General features: G+C 39.8%; 1 protein-coding gene across 6 annotated transcripts in view; it reads left to right on the top strand.

The window, feature by feature from the left end:
* The window catches only part of LOC105472457 (multiple EGF like domains 10), a 394,760-nt gene that overhangs the window by 328,619 nt on the left and 39,417 nt on the right, over positions 1–26,724 (top strand). For all 6 annotated transcript variants that reach the window (XM_071098507.1, XM_071098508.1, XM_071098510.1 and 3 more), the window contains 7 exons: positions 2,391–2,637; positions 4,540–4,660; positions 8,401–8,537; positions 16,568–16,780; positions 23,822–23,996; positions 25,307–25,427; positions 26,270–26,433. In XM_071098507.1, coding sequence (XP_070954608.1) covers positions 2,391–2,637; positions 4,540–4,660; positions 8,401–8,537; positions 16,568–16,780; positions 23,822–23,996; positions 25,307–25,427; positions 26,270–26,433 — 1,178 coding nt within the window. The remainder of the gene's footprint in view (positions 1–2,390; positions 2,638–4,539; positions 4,661–8,400; positions 8,538–16,567; positions 16,781–23,821; positions 23,997–25,306; positions 25,428–26,269; positions 26,434–26,724) is intronic.

Genomic DNA, 26,724 nt, shown 5'->3' with positions numbered 1-26,724 from the left:
ACTGTTCCACTGGGAGATAAGTTGTTGAATGAGGTGTAGAACACGGTTGTGAAGAAAAGGAGAAATTAGTCCTGTCCCCTTAGTTCCTGTACTTCTCCCTACCACTCTCTTGTTTTATAAAACATGTTCTGTAAAGCATGTGTGCTTGGGGCCACCAAGACCACAGTGTCACATGGGGGAAAACTCTGTAATAACCCACCATGATTTTTTAAAGTGCTTTTGACATGATCTTGCTGTTTGTATCAAGGTAATTTTATTAGGTAAAATTTATTTTTTGTCAGTCAACAATTCTCCACTGAACATAAGGAGTTGACAGATATTTAATTCAATATCTGAGGCTCCTAGAAGTTAAGAGGGACATGGAAATTTTGGAGAGCATTCAGTAAAAGGATAAATGAAACCAAATAAACTTTTTGAAACTAAGTAAAAGTATTAGAGTTGTAGTATTTAGAGAAGAGCAGGCCAAGCTGCATTCATGTTTGTGAATAAGGTCATTTTTAATATAGAGGACAGTGGTGAACTGGTTTACTATACTGTGAAAAAGTCAGGAGAAGAAAAGGATTCAATGATAAGATAACGAATTTGGCTCATGTGGAATGATTTTTCTTACTCTTGAGGATTGATGAATCAAGTAACAAGTTACAAAGGCATGTGTAATTTATTTCGGAGGCCCTTCAAAACAGGACGGAGTCTTCTCTACCTGGGGTAGCTGAGAGGATCAAAAGGAACATACCATGCAATTTTCTTAAAGATTTTTTTTTCTTTTAAGATCCTAGATTAAAAGAATTACAATGGAAAAAAGACTCATTGTCCATATCCATAGGCAATAAAAGAAACAACTCATATGAATAACAATTAGGCTTCAGTCTCATTTTGGAACTACCACCTAATCTTATTTTGTGAAAGAAGATTGTGAGTTCTTAGGTAATTGCTTTCTTGATCTGCTTTAGGTTCCATAATTCTCTCTCATTGTTTTTAATTGTATTAAAGTGTGTTTATTAAAGTACTAATGAGACCAAAGTCATACTGATTAAAAACAGAATTATTCATTTAAACCTTTTGATATTATGAAATCAAAGGTAGATTCTAATATTGGAAGACAGTTTCAGTACTTCTGATGAGTTGTTTGCTGTGTACCTAGATTTTTTTTCTTTTGAACAATTTATTCCAGGTCTGTTGAGGTTACAAAATTTTTACGAAATGAAACTGTTTTTTTAATCATAAAGCAGTTTATTCTAAGAGCTCTAGGCAGGGTGCTTCTTCTTCAAGTGATTTTTATAGCATCTAATAAATAAATATGCTGCTGGCTTGGCAATACATATTAAGAGTACACATTTTGTTTATCATCACCATCTCTAATTTTTTAGAATGTTTGGAATTGAAGTTTTTTTCCTTCCCTGCTCCCCTTTTCTACTCACTGACTTTTATATTGAAGCCTCTCTTTCTTTTCTTTGGAACTGCACTTTAAATAGATCTCTCAAATGCTATTTTCTTCCTTTGTCTTTTACCCAGTTTTGTTTCTCTATTATCTTTTTATTTAATGTGCATTCTTCAGCTTCAGGCATGTCTTATTTTTTTAAATATGTCAATGTATTTAAGCATATTTCTCCATTTTTTTCTGCCCATTATTATTATTATTTTTTTTTGATCGGTAATTCTGATTACCTTCCAATCACAGATGTTTTGACTGATATCTTAAAAGCAAATCAGTAGTTTCCTTCTTAGAGGACTTGGGATTCTGGCCCAGACCTGTAGCAGGGTCAGTCCACTCCCCAGTACCTCTGCCTCTGGGTCCCCTCTCCCTTTTCATGGTCACTGCCTGTGACGGTGATCTGGACTGTTGCCATATTTCCTGCTCCATCTCTCTGCCTCTCATCGTCAACTCCTTCCACACACCTAGGAGGAGGCAAACCTGTGCTCTCCCTTCTTGCTTAAAATCTTTCACTACCAATCCCTTGTTCACAAGATGCAATCCAAACCCCTTCATATGCAAAAAAAAAGTCCCTGCATGAGCTGATCATTCCCATCTGCCTAGCCAGCCTGCTCTCCTTGTAGAACCCTTGAGCTCTTCCCCTAGCCCATTTCTCCAGCCACATCAGACCCCACACTCTGGATTCAGAACACAGTCTGAGTAAACGCATGGGCACTTTTTATTTTTTTATTGACATGATTGCAATGAAGTTAAGCAATGGAGTGATAGGAGGTGGCCCAGTTGGTGCTGAGCACCAGTTTGTGAAGCATTGCCATGGGTTGGGGCCAGGACCCTGATGTCCAGCTAATGAATGGCGATGAGAGGGCACCAAGCCATTCTCCCCAAGAGGAGAAGAAATCTGGTTCTCCCTTACCCACACCCATGCTCTGATATCCATTGTTTCTCTCCCCAACCTCAGCCTGTGATGGTGATCACTGGGGTCCCCACTGCACCAGCCGGTGCCAGTGCAAAAATGGGGCTCTGTGCAACCCCATCACCGGGGCTTGCCACTGTGCTGCGGGCTTCCGGGGCTGGCGCTGTGAGGACCGCTGTGAGCAGGGCACTTATGGTAACGACTGTCATCAGAGATGCCAGTGCCAGAATGGAGCCACCTGCGACCACGTCACGGGGGAATGCCGCTGCCCACCAGGATACACCGGAGCCTTGTAAGTCACATGCTGCCCAGCAGCAGAGCGGAGCCCACCCACCCTCTCCATTCATGCTGCTGCTGCCATCATATTTCTTGAGCTTCAGTTTGCATTGCTGCCTGAAGAGTTACTGATGGGTCTAGGCTGCAGGCATAGATGCAGAGGTCAGCAGTGATGGCCACTAGGTGCTGCTGCTGCTGGCTCTTGGACATCAGAGCCCAGCCGGAATCTAAGGTCCAGCTTCCGTGCTTTCCTTTTAGCAAGGCAAAGAGAAAGAGGGTCAGTCAGGATGTTGTGTTGAATGGCACTATTTGGGGGTTGTTGGGGCATATTTGGGGTTCTGTTTGGATCTCCCGAGATTACGTTCATTTATACTGCTGGGTGTTAATGGTCCATGTCTTTTTGCTCTTTGTGGCAATTAAATAGCTGGGGAAAGCTGGGTGGGTTCAGTGCATTAGAAGAGAAAAGGAGGAAGGTGTTAAAAATAGTCCATAATAAAAGATTAACTCTTAGGGATACATACGTTATTTAATGCCCATGTATACATATTGCTTTGTGAATGTAAAGATATATGTATTACATCTATGTAGATTATGTGCACACACAGTTTAATTCTTTCTGAGGAACATTCAAGCAACTACTTAACCTCCATTGTCTTTATTTTGTGGGAAGGGCATGCTTCAGTTCACTTCTATTTACCAACAGAATTAAGAGGCAGAAGTTGCTAAAAAAAAGTAAGAGATAGAAAAAGCTATTCTCTTACCGAGAAAATTACATTTATAAATCACAGAACTAAAACTTGAAAAAACAAAATATGGCTGATTAGGTAAACACTTCCTGCCAACAGTGTTAAATGTCTGTAGAGTGGAGCTAAAGAAAAAAATTGCATTACCCTAGAAAGCCCTGATTTTCAGAATTGAAGATTATCTCAAACTGTTTAATGGTTAATATTGCTTTTATGGGTTTTCATCAAGGCCACAATTGAACTGGGCTCTGGGAAACTTGGAGCGAATTCCCAGGAGACCAGGAAAGACAAAGGCTTAGAGAAGAAGGGCCATGCGACACGTGGGTGGGTGAGAGAAGGGAAACTTGTCAGTCAGGAGGAGAGAACGCCAAAAATGGATGATGAGAAGGAGTTCATGTCTTTTGTAGGGACATGGATGAAACTGGAAGCCATCATTCTCAGCAAACTAACACAGGAACAGAAAACTAAACACTGCATGTCCTCACTCATAAATGGGAGTTGAACAATGAGAACACATGGACACAGGGAGGGGAACATCACACACCGGAGTCTGTCTGGGGGTGGGGGAAAAGGGGAGGGAGAGCATTAGCACAAATACCTAATGCATGCGGGGCTTAAAACCTAGATGACAGGTTGATAGATGCAGCAAACCGCCATGGCACATGTACACCTGCATAACAAACCTGCACATTCTGCACATGTATCCTGGAACTTAAAGTACAATTTTAAAAATGAAAAAAATGAATGATGAATATGTGCACAAAGGGTGTGATGTGCAACATCTCAATTTTCTTTGGGAATAGAACAAACACATAAACAAAGGTAGACTTAAATTGGAGCACAAGCGCTTTATAAGAGTTACATGAAAAGTTCCTGTCACCAATGAGTGTTTGGCCAGTTTTCTTCCTCAGTGTTCTCAGACAGGACAGCTTCTCTTCCAACTGAAATGGCTTTATTAGAAAGTACCCCAAAACAAAGGCAAGGACTGGTTGACTCCTCAAAGACACTTCCAGGCAATATGATTAATGTTCTTGATGTCAATTAATTAAATGAAGCGATTATTGAACACAGAAAGCTTGTCTATTTTGGGGACCCTGGGCGCTGTTGTGCCTGTGAACCTGAGGATCATGTGTCTGGGAAATAACAGTGTCCTTTGTCACATGTTAATCCCTCAGCTGTGAGGATCTTTGTCCTCCTGGTAAACATGGTCCACAGTGTGAGCAGAGATGCCCTTGTCAAAATGGAGGAGTGTGTCATCACGTCACTGGAGAATGCTCTTGCCCTTCTGGCTGGATGGTAAGCTTCCTTCCCACCTCCTCTGCCCCCGCCCCAAAGTCACCCATTCCAGGATACTCAGTGAATACACATGCAGGAGACTTTAGCACAAAAGAAAGTTACCATGATGGTTGAAAATTGGAAAGACTCAAGCCATTTTAAAGCCGAAGCTCTTCAGTTCTGAGGAAACAGAAGAAGGTGATTTAGTCCTAGACTTGAAGTGCATTAAAGGTTGTCATGTAAAGGATAGTGGCCATCTGTCCTGCATTTCCCTTAAAGATACAAAAAGAGAGACAAATATCTAGTCTCACATGACAGTCAGTGCTGATAAACACTGAATTTATTTAATAATTATTTTCATAATTTTGTTCCAGGAGTTGCTGTTGTTCTTTGGGAACATTATTCTCAACAGTATAAGTGTCATGTGAAAAAAAAATCATATAAATCTGGGGATACATTGAGGTAAACCACATTTACCAAATATTGCAGGACTTCTCAGAGCCTTGGGTGTGATAATCCAAGAAGAGGCTATTCAACATATTCTCCAAACTTTGACCAGGGTACCCTTTCTTCATGTAGCAATTTCACATGCTTAGAGTTACGTAGAATACACAGTAACAATTAGATTCAAATTAGACATCTGAAATCAGGAAATAGAATAATATTGATGTCATCTCTCTGAGTTGGTTTGTAGGCCTATGTCTGCTTGAAGGCAGATGAGTGAGCAACCAATATCTGTTTCCTTCATTAGCAAACTATTTAACAGAGCAATTGACTTTTTTTTTTATCACCTTCTATTTCCATGAGCAGTGCTGAAGCTGTTCTTTCAGAGGTTACAAGGGACTGAATTGCCAAGACTCTTCTGTTCTCATTCAGCTTTACTTCTCCAAAGCTTTTCTTTCTGTTGATCACCAACCTCCGTTCCTTAATTCCTTTGCCTTCTATTTTTCTAATCATCCCCTCTCTTACCTTTCATACTAAAGATCTCTTTTTCTAATTCCCCTTCTTCTACATACTACTTCATTACAGGATTTTGTCCTTCTCTTTTCTCACCATAAATCCACTCTGGCAATCTCATCCAGACCCATAGCTTTAAGAAGCACTTGATGGTTTTCCTAGATGTTGATCTTACCTGCCTTGAGCTTAGATTTATATTTGTCACCCCAACCTTGATAACCTATAGACACAAAGCCACCATCTGTTTGGGCAATGTCCAAGCTAGAGTCTCTACAGCCAGACCTAGGCGGAGAATTGGTCTGGTATTGCCCTTTCTTGTGGCTGTGGAACAAAGGAGAACTGGAGTTCATTTTTCAATGAGGGTCTTGGGAAGTAAGAGAGAGTTTAAGATGTCAAGGCCACTGGGGCAAGTATACAATAAAAATCAGATCTGAGAGGGTCAGAAATGATGAGTAGCCCAGACAAAGTTCATTTTAGAGGCAAAGCATGGAGACACAGCATGAGGCAACGGAGTTTGAGAGAGAGGAGAACTTTAATTGAGTGCCTGAGGATGAGGACAAGGTGAAAGAGAAGCTGTTTAAGGAGTGCTGAGCAGGTTTGAGCAGGCCTGGCAGAGTTGATGTTAATAAATTTAATAAATCCAAACTTGTATACCCAAGCCTTTTGTAAGGCTACTCCTCCTCTACCTTTTTTGTCTTGGTTAAAACTAACACTTCTCTCTTAGTTGTCTGAGGTAAAGATGCTGGGTTATTTTTGACTCCTTCTATTCTTTCATTTCCTATACTCAGCCTTTGGCCAGCGTTGGTCTTCTGCGATGAAAGTGTTTTGCTGGAGCAGCAGAGTGTTGAGAACCCCATGCTCTCTGGATAAGGAACTGCGGGCCTTTTACTCCTAGGACTTCTGTGTAGATATTGTCTGTGGAGTTGCCTTGCCTTGCCTTGAGGCTGAAGCTCTTCTCAGTTGGGGTGGTCAGGATGTGAGTAAATGGTAACTGCAGGCTTGGGTTATGAGTCCCAGTATGTAGACAGATGGACCCCTCTCTAGCGGCCCAATGGAGCCTCCCCTCACCTCTTTCTCTGTGTCCTGGGCCCCTTACCTTACTTCTGCTTCAAAAATCCTTCAGCTTGTTTTTTTCTCCGGTGTAGCTGAGCTTTCAACTTATACTTCTCCTTTATAACATGTTATTTGTGCTGTCATCCTATGTGCTTTTCAAAGTTGAATATATATTCCTATTATACACACATACCTTCGTATTTCAACTAAGAGAAATCATGTCCTCTTTAAGGCTGCTTGTGAATGTTAATCCTTATGCACGAAAATATTTCAGTGCATTTCTGAAGCTTGTGTGGGACCATTATGGGTAGTTAAGTCAGGCCCTGAGAGAGGGAGAATTTTCACCCCTGCTTACCACAGACCGACCTTCAGTACATTATTTCTGCAGTCATGCTTTTACCTCACACTAAGTATACCATGTCAGACTGGAGTGGAGAGACTAGAGTGATTTTTACATCTGTCCCCTTCCCCATATTGTGAGCTAATTGAGGATTGTTACCTTATCTTTGATTCTCAGTGCTTAGCTCAATGCCTGGCACGTAGATGATTCTCAGTTAAGTGCTGATTCGAATCATCTCTCAAAGGCCTTTTCCATTCCAAGAGTCTGTGGAAGAAATTTCCCGTTTGTAGATAGCTAGAAACCACCAGAGGAGACTTAATTAGCACACCAACTGCCTTTGTGGGTAGCCAGGAGTTAGAGGAAATGTATTTGCTTATGCTGTCCAGAATAAACATTTAGGAAACCATCTGGTGTTCACTTGCCTCCAATTTCAGAGTGCCCACAGTCTGCCTTTTTTTAGAGAGAGGGAGGACAGAACAACAGCTTCCAATAGTTAAAAACATTAGAAAAATCCCTGTTATTTGGGATATGTTGTTTGTCTAATTATAAGTCCAATAAATAGATGAGAAGCTGTGAGCCCAAATGTTACAGCCAAGTGAAGAAGAAAACAGAGTATTTCATTGAGTTAATGGTACAGTATCTTATTCTTATCCACGCAGGATTGGAGTAAATATAACGACTGCTTGACAAGATGGACAGCCTCTAGGGTGAGGAGAAATATCCAAGTTACTCTCTTGGTTTTTCTCTCCAGGAAATAAGTTTCCTATTGATCTTGGCTCAGCAATGCTTGTTGAATCTGCTGAAAATAAAATGTTTTTTTTCTGAAATAAATGTCTAGGTTCATTCCTGTAAAAGTCTTTCTTTGGCAATGTGATTGTTAATTCAGGTACACAAAATTTCAATCTTGTGTTATGCTACATTTTAAGAAATAACGTCAATGATAAAATGTGTATTTTCTCTAGAACATATGGTAAAGCATTTGGATATTCCGTGTGCGGCAGATGTTGCCATTTATGTAACAGATGCTCAATAAGTATTGTTGACTTATTGTGCATGTAAGACACAAAGAAAAACATCAGGAGGATTTATACATTCCTTAGGTTGCCATAATAGTTTGATGTAACTTTGTCTTAAACTTCAGTTTTTAATATGGATTTTGCTTAATATTACTATTCAGCCATCTTTGAATGTATCTTGAGATTTGGGCTTACTGAGTAATGAAGTCAATTTAATGTTTCTAACGTTTTAAAGATGATGAACAGTTTATGTGCTCTAAAATTCCCCAATCTAATTTTCTTGCAGCCCTGTTCCCTTATCCCTCCTTTCTATTTCCTCTCTTTTCTTCTTCATCCATCAGTCGTCTTTCCCTGGCTGGAGGCCCATCTAATTTTCCAAGTCTCTTTGAATGCAGGGCACAGTATGTGGTCAGCCTTGCCCCGAGGGTCGCTTCGGAAAGAACTGTTCCCAAGAATGCCAGTGCCATAATGGAGGGACGTGTGATGCTGCCACAGGCCAATGTCATTGCAGTCCAGGATACACAGGGGAACGGTAAGGGATGCCCTTGTATTTCTCTGACTGTTCATAATGATGTGAAAGGAAAGTTTGTAGGGTCCAGGGAGCATCTTCAATACCATGTGTCCATGACTGTTCCATAATATTTCAGAAGTAGCTATACAGCCTCAATGTGTTTGACAGATTCTATCCTAATTCAGTGTATAGAAACTGAATTATAAATAGCAATGGTAAATTGAAAATAACAGAAAAAGCACTAAAAAAAAAAAAAACCATAAAATATCAGCTATTCAGAACCCATGATGAAAATGTCATTCTAGAGAGTTGAGTGTTTAGGACTGCCACTTACACTTTAAGTGCTTGGGGATAGATTTATTTTTAAATGGGATGTGTACTTAGGTACCTTTCAAAAGTATGAAGTGACTTTCTTATGATTCAGTGTTCTGTTGAGAATGTCAATCATTAGATTGTGTGGTGGTGACAGAGTCAGATCTGCTGGGACTTATAGGGCCCTCTGGTCCCACACGAAACAGGAAAAACTGGCTGTGCTTGTGTGGGTCTTCCTGCCCCTGTTCATCATCCTCTGTATTAAATGGTAAACTGTTATCTCAGAGTGCTTTGCACACCCTACTTCTTTTTCTTCAATTTTTTTCTTTTTTTTTTTTTTGTGGGACATAGTAGATGTATCTATTTATGGAGTACATGAGATGTTTTGATACAGACATGCAATGTGAACTAAACACATCATGCGGAATGGGGTATCCATCCCCTCAAGCATTTATCCTTTGAGTTACAAGCAATTCAATTGCACTCTTCAAATTATTTCAGAAAGTACAATTAAGTTACTATTGACCATAGTCACCCTATTATGCTATCAAATAGTAGGTCTTAATAGTTCTTTCTAATTTTTTTTTTTTTTTTTTTTTGAGACAGAGTCTCGCTCTGTCACCCAGGCTGGAGTGCAGTGGTGCGATCTCAGCTCACTGCAACCTCCACCTCCCAGGTTCATGCCATTCTCCTTCCTCAGCCTCCCGAGTTGCTGGGACTACAGGTGCCCGCCACCACGCCCAGCTAATTTTTTTTTTTTGTATTTTTAGTAGAGACGGGGTTTCACTGTGTTAGCCAGGATGGTCTCGATCTCCTGACCTCGTGATCCACCCACCTCGGCCTCCCAAAGTGCTGGGATTACAGGCATGAGCCACCACACCCAGCCGTTTCTAATTTTTTGTACCCATTAACCATCCCCATTTCCCCCACACCCTCCCACTATTCTTCCCAGCCTCTGGTAACCATTCTTCTACTCTCTGTGTCCATGAATTCCATTGTTTTGATTTTTAGATCCCACACATAAGTGAGAACATGTGATGTTTGTCTTTCTGTGCCTGGTTTATTTCATTTAACATAATGATCTCCAGTTCTATCTATGTTGTTGCAAATTACTGGATCTCATTCTTCTTATGGCTGAATAGTACTCCACTGTGTATATGTACCACATTTTCTTTATCCATTCGTCTGTTGATAGACATGTAGGTTGCTTCCAAATCTTAGCTATTGTAAACAGTGCTGCAACAAACCTAGGAGTGCAGATATGCTTCCATATACTGATTTCCTTTCTTTGGGTATACACCCAGCAGTGGGATTGCTGGATCATAAGGTAGCTCAATTTTTAGTTTTTTGAGGAACCTCCAAACTGTTCTCCATAGTGGTTGTACTAAGTTACATTCCCACTAATAGTGTATAAGGGTTCCCTTTTTTCTGCATCCTCACCAGCATTTGTTGTTGCCTGTCTTTTGGATATAAGCCATTTTTAACTGGTTTGAGATTATATCTCATTGTAGTTTCGATTTGCATTTCTCTGATGATCAATGGTGTTGAGCACATTTTTATATGCCTGTTTGCCATTTGTATGTCTTCTTTTGAGAAATGTCTATTCAAATCTTTCGCCTATTTTTGATTGGAGTATTAGACTTTTTCCTACAGAATTGTTTGAGCTCCTTGTATAGTCTGGTTATTAGGTTGGTGCAAAAGTAATTGCGGTTTTTGCCATTGAAAGTAATGGTGAAGACTGCAATTACTTTTGCACCAACCTATAACCCCTTGTCAGATGGATAGTTTGGAAATACTTTATCCCATTCTGTGGGTTGTCTCTTCACTTTGTTGATTGATTTCTTTGCTGTGCAGAAGTTTTTTAACTTGATGTATGCATCCTTCTTTCAATGCTCGTGAATCTCTCATGTCCTGCAAGACTAGGTAGCCAAGCTCACTGGATGTGTGTGTAGGATTTGAGAAGAGACTTGAGAGGCAGAAGGGCATAGTGATTAAAAACAACCATTTGGAATCTAGGTTTAGGTCAATGTGTCCCTGGAAACACCTTTTTTTTTTTTTTTTTTTGAGACGGAGTCTCGTTTTTCCCCCAGGCTGGAGTCTTGTGGCACGATCTCGGCTCACCGCAACTTCCATCTCCCGGGTTCAAGCAATTCTCCTGCCTCAGCCTCCCTAGTAGCTGGGATTACAGGCACACGCTGCCACGTCAGGCTAATTTTTTGTATTTTAGTAGAGACAGGATTTCACTGTGTTGCCCAGGCTGGTATCGAACTCGTGAGCTCAGGCAATCTGCCCGCCTCGGCTTCCCTAAGTGCTAGGATTATAGGCGTTGGAAACACCTTTGTCTGTAACATCCTAATAATAATTGTACTTTTCTCTAGGGTTGTTGTAAGGATTAAATAAGTTAGTGTGTTAACACATTTAAAACAGTCCTGGAACTTATCAATGTTAGATATTATTATTCTAGAACGATTTCTATGAACTGTGTAAATACTAGTGATTATCAGTTTGAGTGATGTTTATGAGCTGTATAAATATTAGCTATCATTATTTTTTATGATGTCTTTGAATTAAGAATTCCTTCAACTTTTTTCCCCTTATTTTTTCTCTTTCTAAAATCCTGGTATAATTTTATGACTATTAATAAGATACTGTCAGGTTTGTTCCCTCCTCCCTCCAACTTAGACCCTGTACTTTCTTATTAAATTTATTTCTGAGTATTATGTAATTTTTTAAAATTTCATTTCTGCATCTAATTGGATATTTCAGGTTGCAGAAAAACTTGCTTTTGACTAGTTACTTTTTAATTTATTCATAATACCAAACTTTTAAGGTAATTTTAATGTTGTTTTTAGCAAACTCTGGAGTTATTTAGTTGTACCATCATATCATCTACAAATAAACATAAGTTAGTCTTTTCTTTTCAATATGTATAATGATTATTTCATTTCCTTGAATTATTGCATAAATTTGAGCCTCCAAATTAATGTTGACAAACAGCAGTAAAAGTAAAAATCTCTGTCTTATTCCTGAATTTATTGGAAAGGGCTTCAGCATGGTTTCATGTTTGCTATTGGTATTTGGTAAATTATTTTCTTCATTCTTAAGTAGTTTTTTAAATTCCTTTTTTTAATTAAAATCTTTTGTTAATAGTAGCTGCTTAATTTCATTAAATGACTTTTTGTCTTTTGCTAATATAATTACATATTTTTCCTTTAATTTTTCATGCAATGAATTGTTGACATTCTTAGTACACAGTTTTTATAACATGTAATTGGACTACTCAGATTTTGTAACTGACATCCTAGTTTTAGGTTGTATTTTGGATAGATTAGGCTGTTAGATAATTTCTGGATCCATTTAATATCCTATTATAGAAAAATGAGTTGGGATAAGGGAGGCACAAGACCAAACACAATCTTAATAATAGTTTCTTGTCATATTTGAGGGCACTAAAATGGCAATATAATTATTTTCTTGCCCTCTAGGGATTTAAGTTTCAAATTAGAGGCAGCACAAGAACAATAAACATACAAGGCAAATGAGCTTATACATATTTCATCTGGAATACAGGGAAAGGGAATAACAGTTAATTTTCAGATACGTTTTACATTTGAGCCAAGGAAGGCCAGGGGCCAGAGAAAGAGAAAGCAAGTAAAGAGAGAACTTGCTTCTGGACCTGCTGCTCTTATAACTATTGTTTTTCTGATGAGCCAGTGAAATGATTCCTGTTTTCAGCTGTCATCCCTGTCTAGGCTCTGGAGTTCACACATACACACACACACAAAGACAGCAAACACATTTGTCACTATGAAAAGACAACAGTGAACGTCTATGAGGCAGTCCGTGACGGGAGGTGTGGGGAGAAAGGCCTTGACAGGCTGGGGTCTTAACTTGCCATTTCCCTTGTGTTGAGAAGTCAGCGAAATTTGATCAGTGAGGTTAGGGCAGAGGGCTGCCGGTCCTAGGAGCCTGCACAGCATTCCCAGGATGTGGGGACAGTCCTCCCGGCCAGAGGGAAATAAGAAAAATCCAAACAGGCACCCCGTAGGCTGGCAGAGCAGTGCATGGGATGCCCAAATAAAAGGCTTTGAGGTTTGTGGAAAGGTTGAGAGGATATTGTGGTGAGTAAATGTAACATGACACAGTCAAGTAAGAGTGAAGAGATGATGGCTTCCAGATCCTCAAAAAATTTCTTCTGAAGGGGTTAAAAGAGTTTCACATGCTGATGGTGCTGCCATAGGATCACTCTGGGTCCTGCAATAGCCTAGTAGGGGCCCACGCACATGATTGGTGCCAGTGAGTGTTAGTTGGATGAAAGGATGCATGACTCAGTGATGAACTGTGTTAAGGTGAAGCCCAAAACAGCTCTGCCAAGCCTGTGTTCGATAGTACCCTGAAGGTGAAGATAAATGTGGGTGAAAGGAGGTGAAGTCAAAAATTATAGATAGGAATTGGGGAATGCAGCATTGGTCATCAATGGAGGAACTCTTTCCTGGGTCTAAGAGCATGGAAACCTTGGCTCTTTCCCAGTGCTTTTTACATTTCCCCCAGAGCAGCAGTTCCAGATGTTAGAAAGGTAGGCAGCTGATTCATGGATCCCAGGTTTAATGAGGAATGCGATTCTTTCACACTAAATCATAGTTTGGCCTGACTATTCCAATCACTCTAGGGAAGGACATGCTTAGGACAGGCATGAAAGCGGTACCTGTCACCCTTTACATGTTAACTCACTTCCTTCTTTCCTTAAGTTCACAATGACATGCAACATAATAATAGAAATGGTATTAAAACAAGTCTATGACCCTCATTGGTTTTGGGAATTGATGTGTTAATACTTTACTTAATGTTTATCCATTCGTACCAATTCTAGGACATTACTTGAAATGTAAAAAAGTTAGAAACCCCAAATTTCCATATTTCTACTATGGCTATTTATTACTGTATCTTTATTACTTTTCTACTGTCTTAAGAAAACGTGTTTTCTCTTTTATCGATTTTTGAGAGCTTTTCCTGTTCCATTTGGGACCACAGAAACAGCATTAAGGTCATAAAATTTGTTGGGAAATGGTGCTTCTTGAAGTAAAGGGACCAAAAAGAAGATAAGACTGCTTGATAAAGACTTTTAATGCAGTCAATCAGAAAGGCATCAGCTATTTCATGATTATGTTTATTTTCAAGATGGAAAATATATACTTCTAGAAAGATATCCTACCATTTTCCTTTGGTGGATAGAAGCAGACATAACTATTATTAACAGGATTGTCCTACAAGTACAACACTGACAAAAAATAAAATGGGAATATGAATCCAGCTTAAATAATGGCTGCTTTAGTAAGTAACATTCAAATAGGACTTTTTGTTTTATTTTTATAATACAAACTAGTAGTGTGTTTAATTGTAGGTTAAAAAGGTAAATGTGGGTCAAGGCCAGCTATTATAGATTTTATTTTTCCTGAGAAAGGAAGTCTCTGCCAAGATATGATAAAATAAACACACTGGTTCCCTGTAATTTGGTAACAGATACTTTCCCAGGCTTCCAATCTATACCACTTTCAACCACTTTTAAGCAGTGCTTTTTACCAAGTTGAAATCATGAAGATAGTTTAAAATTTAACGTTAGGGTTTGTTTTCAAATCCTTTTGGGAGACGGAAAGTTATATTATTTATCTTTACCTTTTTTCCTTTTGATACTGACTTGCGAGAAAATCTAACAGGTTGAAAAGTTGTCTTGACAGCCTTCAGTAGGAGCCATGATGAGGCCAAATTATTGTGCCTAAGCATTTCTTTCTTTAAAGTTTACATCTTTAAGGAATAAACTCGATGACTTGGCTTATTGAAGCTTCTTACAGGTTAAAAATAAAGAGCACCTTTTAAAAATACACTCCGGTCCAAAAATAGGTATATCCATGTATAACTTTTAGGCACACATTTTATTTTATGCTGAGTATTAGTTCAATGACTCCATAACTTTCCTAATGGTTTGTTGAGCAATTGAAGGTTCTACCTGTTGACAAATACACCTGAAGACATCTAGAATCTGTGAAACTAAATTTACATGAGATTCTTTTCCTTGTCTCCATCACATTAAATATATGCTAGAGCCAGAGGTAACCAGAAAAGCATCAAAGGGGCTGGTCCAAGTGGCTCATTCCTATAATCCCAACACTTTGGGAGGCTGAGGCGGGAGGATCACTTGAGTCTAGGAGTTTGAAACCAGCCTGGGTAACATAGCAAGACCTCATCTTTACAAAAAATTTAAAAATTAGCCTGACATGGTGGTGAGTACCTGTGGTCCTAGCTACTCAGGAGGCAGAGGTGGGAGGGTCACTTGAGCCCAGGAGTTTGAGGTTACAGTGAGCTATGATGGCACCACTGCACTCCAGTCTGGGTGACAGAGGCAGACCCTGTCTCAAAAAAAAAAAAAAAAAAAAAAATCAAGATTTGTCCTCTACACTAAAATAGAATTCCTCCCACCCTGGTATTGTTACTTGTTGTACCCTATCATTAAAAATATGCAAAGTTGTGGAAACACTGTTTCTTTGAAGTATGTTTCTTTTCTGTTTCTTTTAAGTGTGCTTGAATTTGTCATTATGCCTTGCTGCTCACATTATACAGATCTAAAAAATGCAAGGCTGACCTACATTTTTGACTCTGGTTCTGGCCTGACTTGAGAGCCACATGGGAAGTGGCTGCCGAGACAAAGTGTACCCTTCTTGTGGCGAATGCTCGGCTGGGCAAAGCCCTGTCTCCCTCCCTTGGCAGAAAGCTCTCCTTCTGCTGCAGAGAGCCAGTCACCTGGCCTAGTCAAAAAGAAACTTGGCTAGTCTGAGAACTATTTGTGCTTTCCATGGAGCAAGAGAGATCATTTTCTCTTTTCTATCATGATTCCCTCTAGCAACTCGGCTTCCCACCTCATTCACCTTACCTAGAGCATATCCTTTCTCTTGGACAGAGCTCCAATGCCATTTTTAAAAAGACAATAAAGTGAATGTTTGAGGGCTGATCTTTACTCCTTGCCATTTGGCAGCCCTTCTTCCCAACAGAGGGCAATACCCCACTAGCCAAACATTTTGTGTTAGAAAACTCCAAGCCTTCCTACTGGCAGGCACTTCCCATGTTGGAATTAAGGACGTCAGATTTTGGTAGCTCGGAGTTTCCCGGATCTAAAGAGGACTTGGCTTATTAGTTAAAGAACTTTCTAACTGAGGAGCAATGATTACCATTCAGCTTTTAATAAAAGTAGAAACATGGCTAAGATTAAAAATTAATGTCCACATGAAAGCCAAGAGAATTAAAATTTAGTTTCAAATTTGACGCAAAATTTTCTCTTTGGAATTGGGAAAGTATGTTTTGAAATTTCATCATTATGGACTAACATTTGAAAATTTCTTTTCTCGTTTTCTTAGTATCTACTAAAGTGCTGTATAACTTTGGCAAGCACTAAGTGTAAACATGCCTCATGTCCTAAGCTTGTATTTTTGTTTTGGTTTCATTTTGTTGTTGTTTTGTTTTTGTTTTCTACAGGTCATGCTGCTGTTACTACAATATGTAGCCAGAGTATACTTAGCCAGAGTAATGTATCTTAACGCTTTTCATCCCTGTAATGGGACAATCACTAAATAATTGCAACAGCAAAAAGCAGCTTCAATTCATGCATAACGAAGCCATTCTGGATCAACCATTTATTTTCACATGGCACTAACTAATCTTTCTTCTTGCTCCCGCCTCTTGCTTGGTAGGTGCCAGGATGAGTGTCCTGTTGGGACCTATGGCGTTCTCTGTGCTGAGACCTGCCAGTGTGTCAATGGAGGGAAGTGTTACCATGTGAGTGGTGCGTGCCTCTGTGAAGCAGGCTTTGCTGGTGAGCGCTGCGAAGCACGCCTGTGTCCTGAGGGGCTCTACGGCATCAAATGTGACAAACAGTGCCCCTGCCACTTGGACAACACTCATAGGTGAGTGTCAGCTTCCCCTGGAAGGACGTGTCCTGTGAAAATTTTAACCTCGGTTTTCAGGATTTGGAAGGAGGGATTGATAGAGTGATTCTCACCCCAAGCCCCCTCTTGCCTCTAGGCTACTCTGGGCAGGAATTGCCAAGTAAAAGGAAGTCTTTTTAACTTAATGTGTGATGGTCCACATCCAAGGTGCCAAAATTGTTCAATGGTTACTGGTGGATAGCAAATTCTATTCTCTATTAGTGACCACTGATAAAAACAAAATTTGCTGAGGTTAGTAGAACTTTCCCTTAAGCAAGGGATTCTGTGACATTCCCTTAGAAGCAAAGATGCAATGAGAGACAAGGAGTTCAGCCAAGTTTAGTATGCAAAAATATCATAAAATGATTCTTACTGCAGCATCTTTTATTTGACAGCACATCTGTGGAAGAAAAAAAAAGGCTAGAGAGAGGAAGTGTACTGGTGGAAGTTTTGTGAAAGTGCTTCACATGTGGCTGTCACATGTGAAATATCTTTTTCGAACTGATTACTCTGACATAGAACTCACAAGAGACTTTTAGCTCAAAAACCTCTCGAAGAATTTGAGAACAGGAAACCCCGATCCCACCCACCCTACTGTACCTCGTCTGCCCTGAAAATATCTTCTTACCCCTGTTTCTTCTTTCCCTCCCCCAGGGACCAGATACACATAACTCAGAATTCTGGGCCTCCTTTGCAGACTGCTGGAAAAGCTGAGTTTGACAAAAATGTAGTGCGTTATATAGCAGTTCAGATCTTACTAGAATTACTTTTATTTGCATTCAGTACAGCTGTTACTTCATTTATACTTCTGAAAGATAATTCGTAGCCACATCAAATCCCAAATGCACAGAAGTTAAAAGTAAACAAAACCATGTGGTTGGTCTCTTCTGTAAACCATTGTTAGTAACAAAAACATAGAGTTTGCACTCTGTGTGTGTGCGTGTGCACGTGTGTATGTGTGCTGGAATACATTTTAGTGGGACATATGAAAGAAATGTATTCTCAAAATATGATTCAAGTAACTTTGTAAGCCACATTAGTCAACTTTGGTTTTCTTCATTGGAAAATATTGCCTTTCTTTACTTGACACATTTACGTAAATATTTAGGGGAATAAAAATGAATAATCTCCACAGGGTTTTGTTTTTCAACTCCCTAATATTTAAGGAGCTGGCAGGATTCGGGACAAGTTATGATTTTGGGTACTTTCCTACAGTATAAGTCTTGTTGCAGCAGAAAGTAAGCCTCATGTAGTGACAACTAAGAACATTACGCCGGTGTGTTGTTTTGTTGTATGTAGAGACAATTGAAATCAAATAGAATAATAAATCTATGCAAAGAAAGAGCTCTGCTATGAAAAGAACTGGAGAAAAAAAGAGCATGTTGATTTTGTTGGAATTGGATGCCCTATTAGTAGTGGCAAGGTGCAGAGTGGAGAATTAGTTAATTGATGGCAATACTGTGGTAATTTTGACATAGGTCATATGTACCTAAGCATGTATGTGTTAACAAAGCAGTACATGACATTTTTTGACAATTACATAGATCAATAACACTAAAATCTGTCTAATAATATATACCGAATAATCCGAATATTTTTAAAAATCAGTCTTTTCATGATTTTGTAAATCATGGATGGCATTTTTAAAGATTAGCTTTTACAAATTTCTATTAAAACAAGTTTAATATTGATTATATGACTCTATCTTGTTGAATTCATCACTGGAGCCAGCTATCTAGTTCTTGTATCTTAAACTTCTATTTGTAAAATTCCTGGAAGCCCAAGGTCCCTTCAAATCAAAAGGCATAGAATCTTTGTATTAATTGAAAGTCTAGTTTGTTCACATTATCATTTATCAAGCAAGTGGAGCTTTGCTGTTACATAATTTATGATGTACTAAAACCTTCCGCTATAATTAATGAGATAACAAATACAATGTAAATTAATAATGTGCATTGTCTTTAGGTACATATTGAGTTCTATGGATATACACATTGACATATATTGTAGCCATATAGTTGAGTAAAGGTTTGTATCAGGTAGCTTTTGCTGCATTAAAAAACAAACAACAACAAAAAAACTATTCCAAACCTAATGACATAAAATAACAATTATTTACTAACTGATGATTTTTTGCCTTGACTGAGCCTTGACTATGTGGGCTAGGCTCAGCTTGGTGGTGGTTCTGCTGGTCTCCTTGTGTTCAGCTGGCAGATCAACTGTAGGCTGATTGGTCCTGGATATCCTCACTCACGTGTCTGGCATTTGGCTGGGTGATGGGGGTGACTGAGCTACACATCTCCAGTATCTAGCAGGCTAGCCTGGGCTTTTTCACATGTTGACTGGCTTCTAAAAGTAACAGAAGACAGTACAGACCCCCAACATACACTTTTTAAGCCTTTGGTTATGTCAAGTTTGCTAATATCCCTTTAGATAAGGCAAGTCATCTAACCAAGTCCAGATTCAATATACCCCACCTCTCGATGGGAGGTGTTGCAAAGAATTTGTAGCCATTTTATTTTGCAGTCTATCATAGGGCTGAAAGGAATTTAAATATATTTATAAGTAATACTAGTATTTTAAACTTTAGCACCATTATTGAGCCTAAAGACATTCACTGTGACCTGGACTTTTCAACTGAAAACTAACTGTTATGATGGAAATGATTTTGAACAAGAAAATAAAATTTGAGATTTAATAATATTCCACATGCAACATAGAGAGATAGATTAACTGGTTTTGGTAATAAAGATATTTAATAGCTATGGACAATCCGGATGTACCTATTTGCAAATGTCACATAATTGTCAGTACATTTGAGCATTAATAACATCTAAGGAAATGAATAAAAGGAAGTTCAATGATGCTGTTTCAGCCAATATTATATAGTATTGGACTTTTGTCATAATTCAACTATTAAGTCGAACAGTTTCTTAGAATATATGTATATAGTTGTATGTGTTTATAAAATGACAACTATTCCCATATGTGTATAATCCTATTTTCATATACACAAAGCAATCTGTTCTTTAGACAGAAAACAGGTAATGAGTATATTACCCTTCAACCTCCAATCTGCTGCTCCTATAACAACACGTAAATCTCATTATCAATTAAGCTGCCTGCATGAGAACCCATCAAATGCCTCCAAAGTGCTCTAGCTTCCTACATCTAATTACAAATTGCAGAATACTAATTTTGGTGTCAATCAATCTGAAAACCAGTGTGCAGCACTAACACTCACTAGGGGGCATTGAATATCAATTTCTCAGCCTGCCTTTTGCTTTGTTGAATTCATTGTCATCCAAATTGTCTATTTTCTTTAACACTATGTCTATACCATGAATACTATTTTCTATACTTTTCAATGTAAAGTAATATTTTCTACCAAAAATATCATTTCTTTTACAATATGTTAAGATAAGGTAGGCTACTTTAACTAATCTATCACTTGAAATGTTTCTTTTCCCTTTATCAAATGTAAGGACTTACTGAAGCAGACTTAAATTTTTCCCTGTTTTTTTGTACAATATTTGCTTTTACTGATCCTGTTGACCCCTTTATATGTGCCAAATTCTAAATCTTAGCAATTTTCCTTCATGTCTGGTCCCCTTAGCAGGCTGTTAGCAAGCCTCCTTTTTCTTTGGTATAAAAACAAACCTGGGTTCAAGTTTGATTCTGCCCCACTACCTGTGTGAGACTTTGAATAAATAATTTACCCTTTCTAGTTCTCTATTTTCTCATTTATAAAATGGGATCATACCATCTAGGATGGTTGTGAGGATTGAACTAAATAGTGCTCAGCACATTGCTGAGACTTACACAGGGCCCAGTAAATGCTGTCTCCTGGTCTGCGCATTCACTTACAATATCATCACAAACATGGTGACATTCATGAGTTGTTCTCTGTGATTAATGGCTATTTCCTTTAAGCCAAGACTTTGACATTTTAAAAACTAATTTTAGAGGAAATCTTCCCCTTTGTATACATATATACTGAGTATAATTTAACATTGTTCAGTGACTCTGAGATGTCAGGGAGAAGCAGATTAATGTGGGAGAGCTAGGTCCCCGGAGTCACATCCACTCTGTTTCACCTGTGGCATTTTCACTTATTCATTCAATCTACATTCACTGTGGGCCTACTATGGGCCAGTGAAAGGTGGAAAAACAGATTTAATTCTTGCCCTCCTGGAACTCACAGTGTAGGAGAGGAGGAAGACATTAAAGGACTGGAAAAATAAACTGAATTATAGACTGTGAAAATGAGATGAGAAGAAGGATCAGGGCACCAAGGAAGAGTGTAAGTGGAGAGACCTACCTTCAATTTGGGTGGACAGGGAAGCTCTCTTTGAGGAAGAGACTGGAAAGACAATCTGGAGGGAGATAGGCAGAGAGTAAGAACTGCATCCTAAGAATATGGAATAGCCCATGTGGAGGTCGTTAAGTTGAAAAAATATGATGCTTTTACAAACTAGAAGAAATCCAGGGTGGTCAAGCACAGCAATAAAGAGAGAATAAAGATGAAAGAAGAGGTTGAGGAGTAGGCAGTGGCCAGATGACGAGGCCCCACGGGCTGTATTTAGGGTGACTGTGTATCAGGTTTCACAAGGACAGTCTGGTTTAGGCCTGTTGTCCTAGTATAATTATTAGCAACTCTCTCTTCACTCTTAAAAATGCCCTGGTTTAGACAATAAATTGTAGAGTCTCTGTAGTTATATTTAACAGTCTGGATTTTGTTCCAAGGGTAGTGGGGAGCCTTTGCAGAGTTTTAAGGAGGAGAATGATATGATTTACTCTTTAGGTGATAAGGCATGAGTGGATGTGGGTGCACAGTTGGAAGGTTGTTCAGAAGGTGAGGAGATAGATGGCATCAGTTGGAGCAGAATGAGGACAGGGAAGATGAAGGGATGTGGGTGGATTCAAAATATATTTTGGAGTTAGAATGGTTAAATTCTAGTGATGAGGCAGAAGGAGTTATCAAGAATAACTCCTAGGCCAGGCATGGTGGCTCACACTTATAATCCCAGCACTTTGGGAGGCCAAGGCGGGCAGATCACTTGAGGTCAGGAGTTCGAGATCAGCCTGGCCAAAATGGTGGAATTCTGTCTCTACTAAAAATACAAAAATTAACTGGGCATGGGGCACATGCCTATAATCCCAGCTACTCGGGAGTCTGAAGCAGAAGAATCACTTGAGCGGTGGAGGTTGTAGTGAGCCGAGATTGCACCACTGCAGTCCAGCCTGGGTGACAGAGAGAGACTCCATCTCAAAAAAAACAAAAAAAACAAAACAAAACAAAACAAAAAAACTCCTAGATAAACTAAGTGACTGAAATTTCTGTACTATTTACAGAAATTTGGACAATTAGGGGTAGATACTGAGGGAAAGAACAAGGGCTCAGTTTACTGAGGGAAAGAACAAGGGCTCAGTTTTTTTATTTTTCTGAGACAAAGTCTCGCTCTGTCGCCCAGACTGGAGTGCAGTGGCATCATCTCGGCTCACTGCAAGCTCTGCCTCCTGGATTCACACCATTCTCCTTCCTCAGCCTCCTGAGTAGCTGGGACTACAGGCACCTGCCACCACGCCTGGCTAATTTTTTTGGTATTTCTAGTAGAGACGGGGTTTCACGGAGTTAGCCAGGATGGTCTCGATCTCCTGACCTCATGATCTGCCCGCCTTAGCATCCCAAAGTGCTGGGATTACAAGTTAGAGCCACCGTGCCTGGCCCAAGGGCTCAGTTTTTGACATGTTAAGTTTGAGATGCCATGGAGATGCCATGTGACTGCTCAAGGATAAGCGATTGGCCCAAGGATAATAGAAGATAAGCAGACTTGAGTAGATCTGAGACTCACGCCCTGGTCCTGTGAATCTAAACCTACACTCAAGAAACCACCTCATATGTAGAACTGTATTTAGGTATTCTTCATGCCATGTTTTCTGAGTGTTCGATGAATTTCTAGGCCTTTGCCTGTGAACACTAAGGTACAGAAGGGGTCGAAAAGTATATTTAAATAAACCTCCAAAACTGAGCACCAAACCATTCAACCCACAGGAATTTTCTGAACAAGGAGGAGGAGAAATATAGGATATGAGATTATGAGACATGGCTGAGACCCTCACTTGACAGACTAGGACATCAGACCCAGGGAAGTTGTATGATTTCACTGAGGCTACTCAGGTAGTGGGAGAACTGGGGTTGCATCCTCAGTCTTCATCCCTCCCAGGTTGTCATTCTTTCCAAGAGTAGAAAATCTATGAACAGTCCTCTGATGGGAAGTCATTTAGCAAATGTCTGGATATGACAGAGGTGTTTGTTGTAGGCCCTAATTAAGGGCAGGGTTTTAGCTACATTAGGCAAGGAAGACCATCTTTAAACAGTCTTCCAGTTGTCAGCAGAACTAGTTTGATTGTTAAGATTTTCTCGTGGTGAGAAGCATATGTGCTTTCAGTCAGCATGTCACAGAGGGCCCTATTGTGTCAACTCACGCGTGCATCTCAGCGCAGCTGATATGTCCATTTGCTATGGAGCAACAGCTGGTTGCCTGGTGGGTCAATCCGGCTGCTGTTTCAGGTGGAGACAGCTGCCTGCTACCAGGTATAGGGAACTGAGGGAGAAACAGGCTGACGAGGTCACTGCCTTTGGTGTTCCTGGGACATCATACTAGTTAATTGGTTTGGTATTGTCCATTGGATGGAGTTTTTTTAGCTCCTGTCACAGAGTTGACCTCTTACAAAATTAGTGCGTTCAATTTAAGAAAATTAAAAAGAATTTCAGACAAAAGAATGTGGTTGTAATACATCCTGCTAGACATGATGCTGATTTCATACAACATTTCTGTATTACCCATCAGGTTTCAGCCAATTAATTAAATCATACCCAGCCTGGGAATGAAGTTTGAATTATTGGGCATGGAATTACCCATACATTTAGTGATCATTGCTAAAGCAACATTTGCACAGAAGTTGGGTGTCATGTTTACCCCAAAGTGACTTATTCCTTTCATCCGTGTCTCTCAGCTGTCATCCCATGTCTGGAGAGTGTGCCTGCAAGCCGGGCTGGTCAGGACTCTACTGTAATGAGACATGTTCTCCTGGATTCTACGGGGAAGCTTGCCAGCAGATTTGCAGCTGCCAAAATGGGGCAGACTGTGACAGTGTGACTGGAAAGTGCACCTGTGCCCCAGGATTCAAAGTGAGTGACTAGGGTTCTGGAGGAAGGAGAAGAGGGGTGCAGTGTAAAGCATCTCAACACCATGGTTTATATGACCTCCAGTGAAATACAGGGAATGTGCTAAAGTCATCCATATCATTAATGAGAGAGAAAATGAGGAGAAAAATGCTAATAGAGATATAAGGAATTACCTTAGTATGATGACTGGGAAAGCTGTAAAACTATAAATGTGGCATTAATTTTTAATATAAGCATATGTCAGAAAGTATATTATAATTATTCCTTAAGTAATTTATTTTATTGTGTTTTACAGGTGACAAAGAAGTTACTTTTCCAAGTAGATTACTGTATTGTTGACAGCTTTTGTTTTTAAGTCCATGAAATTTGAAGGCACATCGAGTTAGCATTTGTAATGGATTTACATTCTGTAGTTGGTAGTACATAAGTTTTTAGGTCCCTTTGAAAATCCAGACCCTATAAATACGTCTATATTCCACGCGCAATAGAGCAGAATTTTGCTTACAGTTTCTAAGATTTCATCGTGATAGGCTAGGAATCTTTGCTTTAAAGGAGAATGTGTTGTTCTTGAATTATTCCTTCCCATTGTAAAGAGCACATTGAACTATGAAGAATGTTGATGATTATTCCAGAGCACATAATGTAGAACTGGTGGATCATAAAGTCACAGAGCTGAGAGGATCTTTAAAGGGTTTTCTAACCCTGTCATAACTCTTTGGTTCAGCCCTTGAATTAGCTTTGTCTTAAGAGTCCCTTCTGTTTTGAAAGGAGATGACCTCCAGTTGCCTTTGGTAGCTTAATTCTATGTTTAATGCTCCCTGTCGGATAAAGTGAATCATGTTGCTGAATGTGTTCTGTTGTTGCTTTGCTTTTACCCACTAAAAATATTACATATTATTATACAAGGATGTCTAGGAAGGGTTAAGATCTAATGTATAGTTCATACTGATGTTTATTTATTGACAGTAATTTTACAGATACAATTTATTTTTATACATCTACTTGTCTGAGCAAGGACATAGGGTTTTTATTGTTGTTTTGTTTTGGTTCTGCTATGAAGGCGAAGCTAAGGTAGGTGCAAACTTTTTTGGATCCCATTTAATAATATATCCTAAACATAGACCAGCTAGTGTTGCCCTTACATTTCTAAAATTTGTTTAGTGGTGACATTATGACAAAATTTTAAAAATACAGTGTGTTAAAATTAGCGGGGAAGTATAATTAGCATTGCCAAGATATATTTTTGTTTATTTGTGTTGGCCTTATTTCAGCTGGCAAAACTGAGTGCATTTTTGCTACTTGTGCCTATCTAGGGAATTGACTGCTCTACCCCATGCCGTCTGGGAACCTATGGGATAAACTGTTCCTCTCGCTGTGGCTGTAAAAATGATGCAGTCTGCTCTCCTGTGGACGGGTCTTGTACTTGCAAGGCAGGTAAGAGTGGGGGTAAATAAGTCTTTAATTTGATCCTGTCACTTTATCTCCTAAAGACATAAAAAGAAAGAAACCTTAACCAGGGTTCTAGCTCCAGTTGCACCAAAATTCAGTGTCTGACCTCTGCAAGTCCCTCATCCAGTGTGGGCTGGAATGCTTTCCTGAGTCAAGGGAAGAGGTTCACATTAGATGATCTCTGAAGTCACTGCCAGCTCCAAAAGTCTGTGTGTCTGTGCATTTTGCGAAGAGTAAACAAGCAGACATGTGTTCATGCCCCTAAATTGACTGGCTTGGAGTTATGACAAGAAATGCAGCCAAGCACCAATTTTATATGAGCATCATAGGTGCAATCAGGATCCTGGATATATGTCCATCCATAGGTGCAGCCAGGATCCTGTATATACACAGTTACTGGTTAATGGGGCCCTGCTTTAAAGATGGGGTTGTGTTTTCAAGCAGAATCCTTTGTCTCCCTTCCATATAAATTATTTCACTTTCCTGATCTGAACAAAACTCAGCACTCCACAGTGTGCATCACTGCCCATTGAAGGTGCTTTGACTCTATATCTCTTCCTCATTAGCCCACTAGTATTTTGCAGTGTTGGCATCCTCGACAGATCACACAGCACACATGGCTGTTTGGGTCCTCAGGGGTGCCTTCTGTTCATTTGTGATGGAGGCCTCACTTGGCAGAACCAGTGCTCTCTGCTGCTGTGGCTGGGGCTGGGAGGCACTGTGTGCATCTCCAAGGTGTTTCTAAAGAGAAACATGTTTTGGAAAGGCACAGCAAGGCTCCCTGCTGCCTTTGTTCACTCACATGCTCTGGTGTTCTTGTCGCACAGGCTGGCACGGGGTGGACTGCTCCATCAGATGTCCCAGTGGCACATGGGGCTTTGGCTGTAACTTAACATGCCAGTGCCTCAACGGGGGAGCTTGCAACACCCTGGACGGGACCTGCACGTGTGCGCCTGGATGGCGCGGGGAGAAATGCGAACTTCCCTGCCAGGTATGCACGAATCAGCGCCCTGACGGAAAGTGCCTATGAAGAGCTGATGCCGTAGAGTGGGCTTCTTTTTGCAGTTTTCCTGACTTCAAGTGGCTCAGTGTGAACCCAACTTCGGTGACTATTGGAAGAATCTAGGTGTTTGGATTCAAACTGGACATAGGATTGGAAAAGGGATCAACATGGAAACTGGTTAGATAGGCTCTGTGAGAATTTCTTCCTTCTTTTCCTTCATCTTATTCAGTTTCCTCAACCCCCATCCTTTATTTTCTGTTTCTTATACACCCATCTCTT

Source organism: Macaca nemestrina, chromosome 6 (genome assembly GCF_043159975.1).
Source record: "Macaca nemestrina isolate mMacNem1 chromosome 6, mMacNem.hap1, whole genome shotgun sequence".
Taxonomy (NCBI): Eukaryota; Metazoa; Chordata; class Mammalia; order Primates; family Cercopithecidae; genus Macaca; species Macaca nemestrina.
Note: the sequence above shows the minus strand (reverse complement) of the source record. Positions and strands in the feature narration are given on the sequence as shown.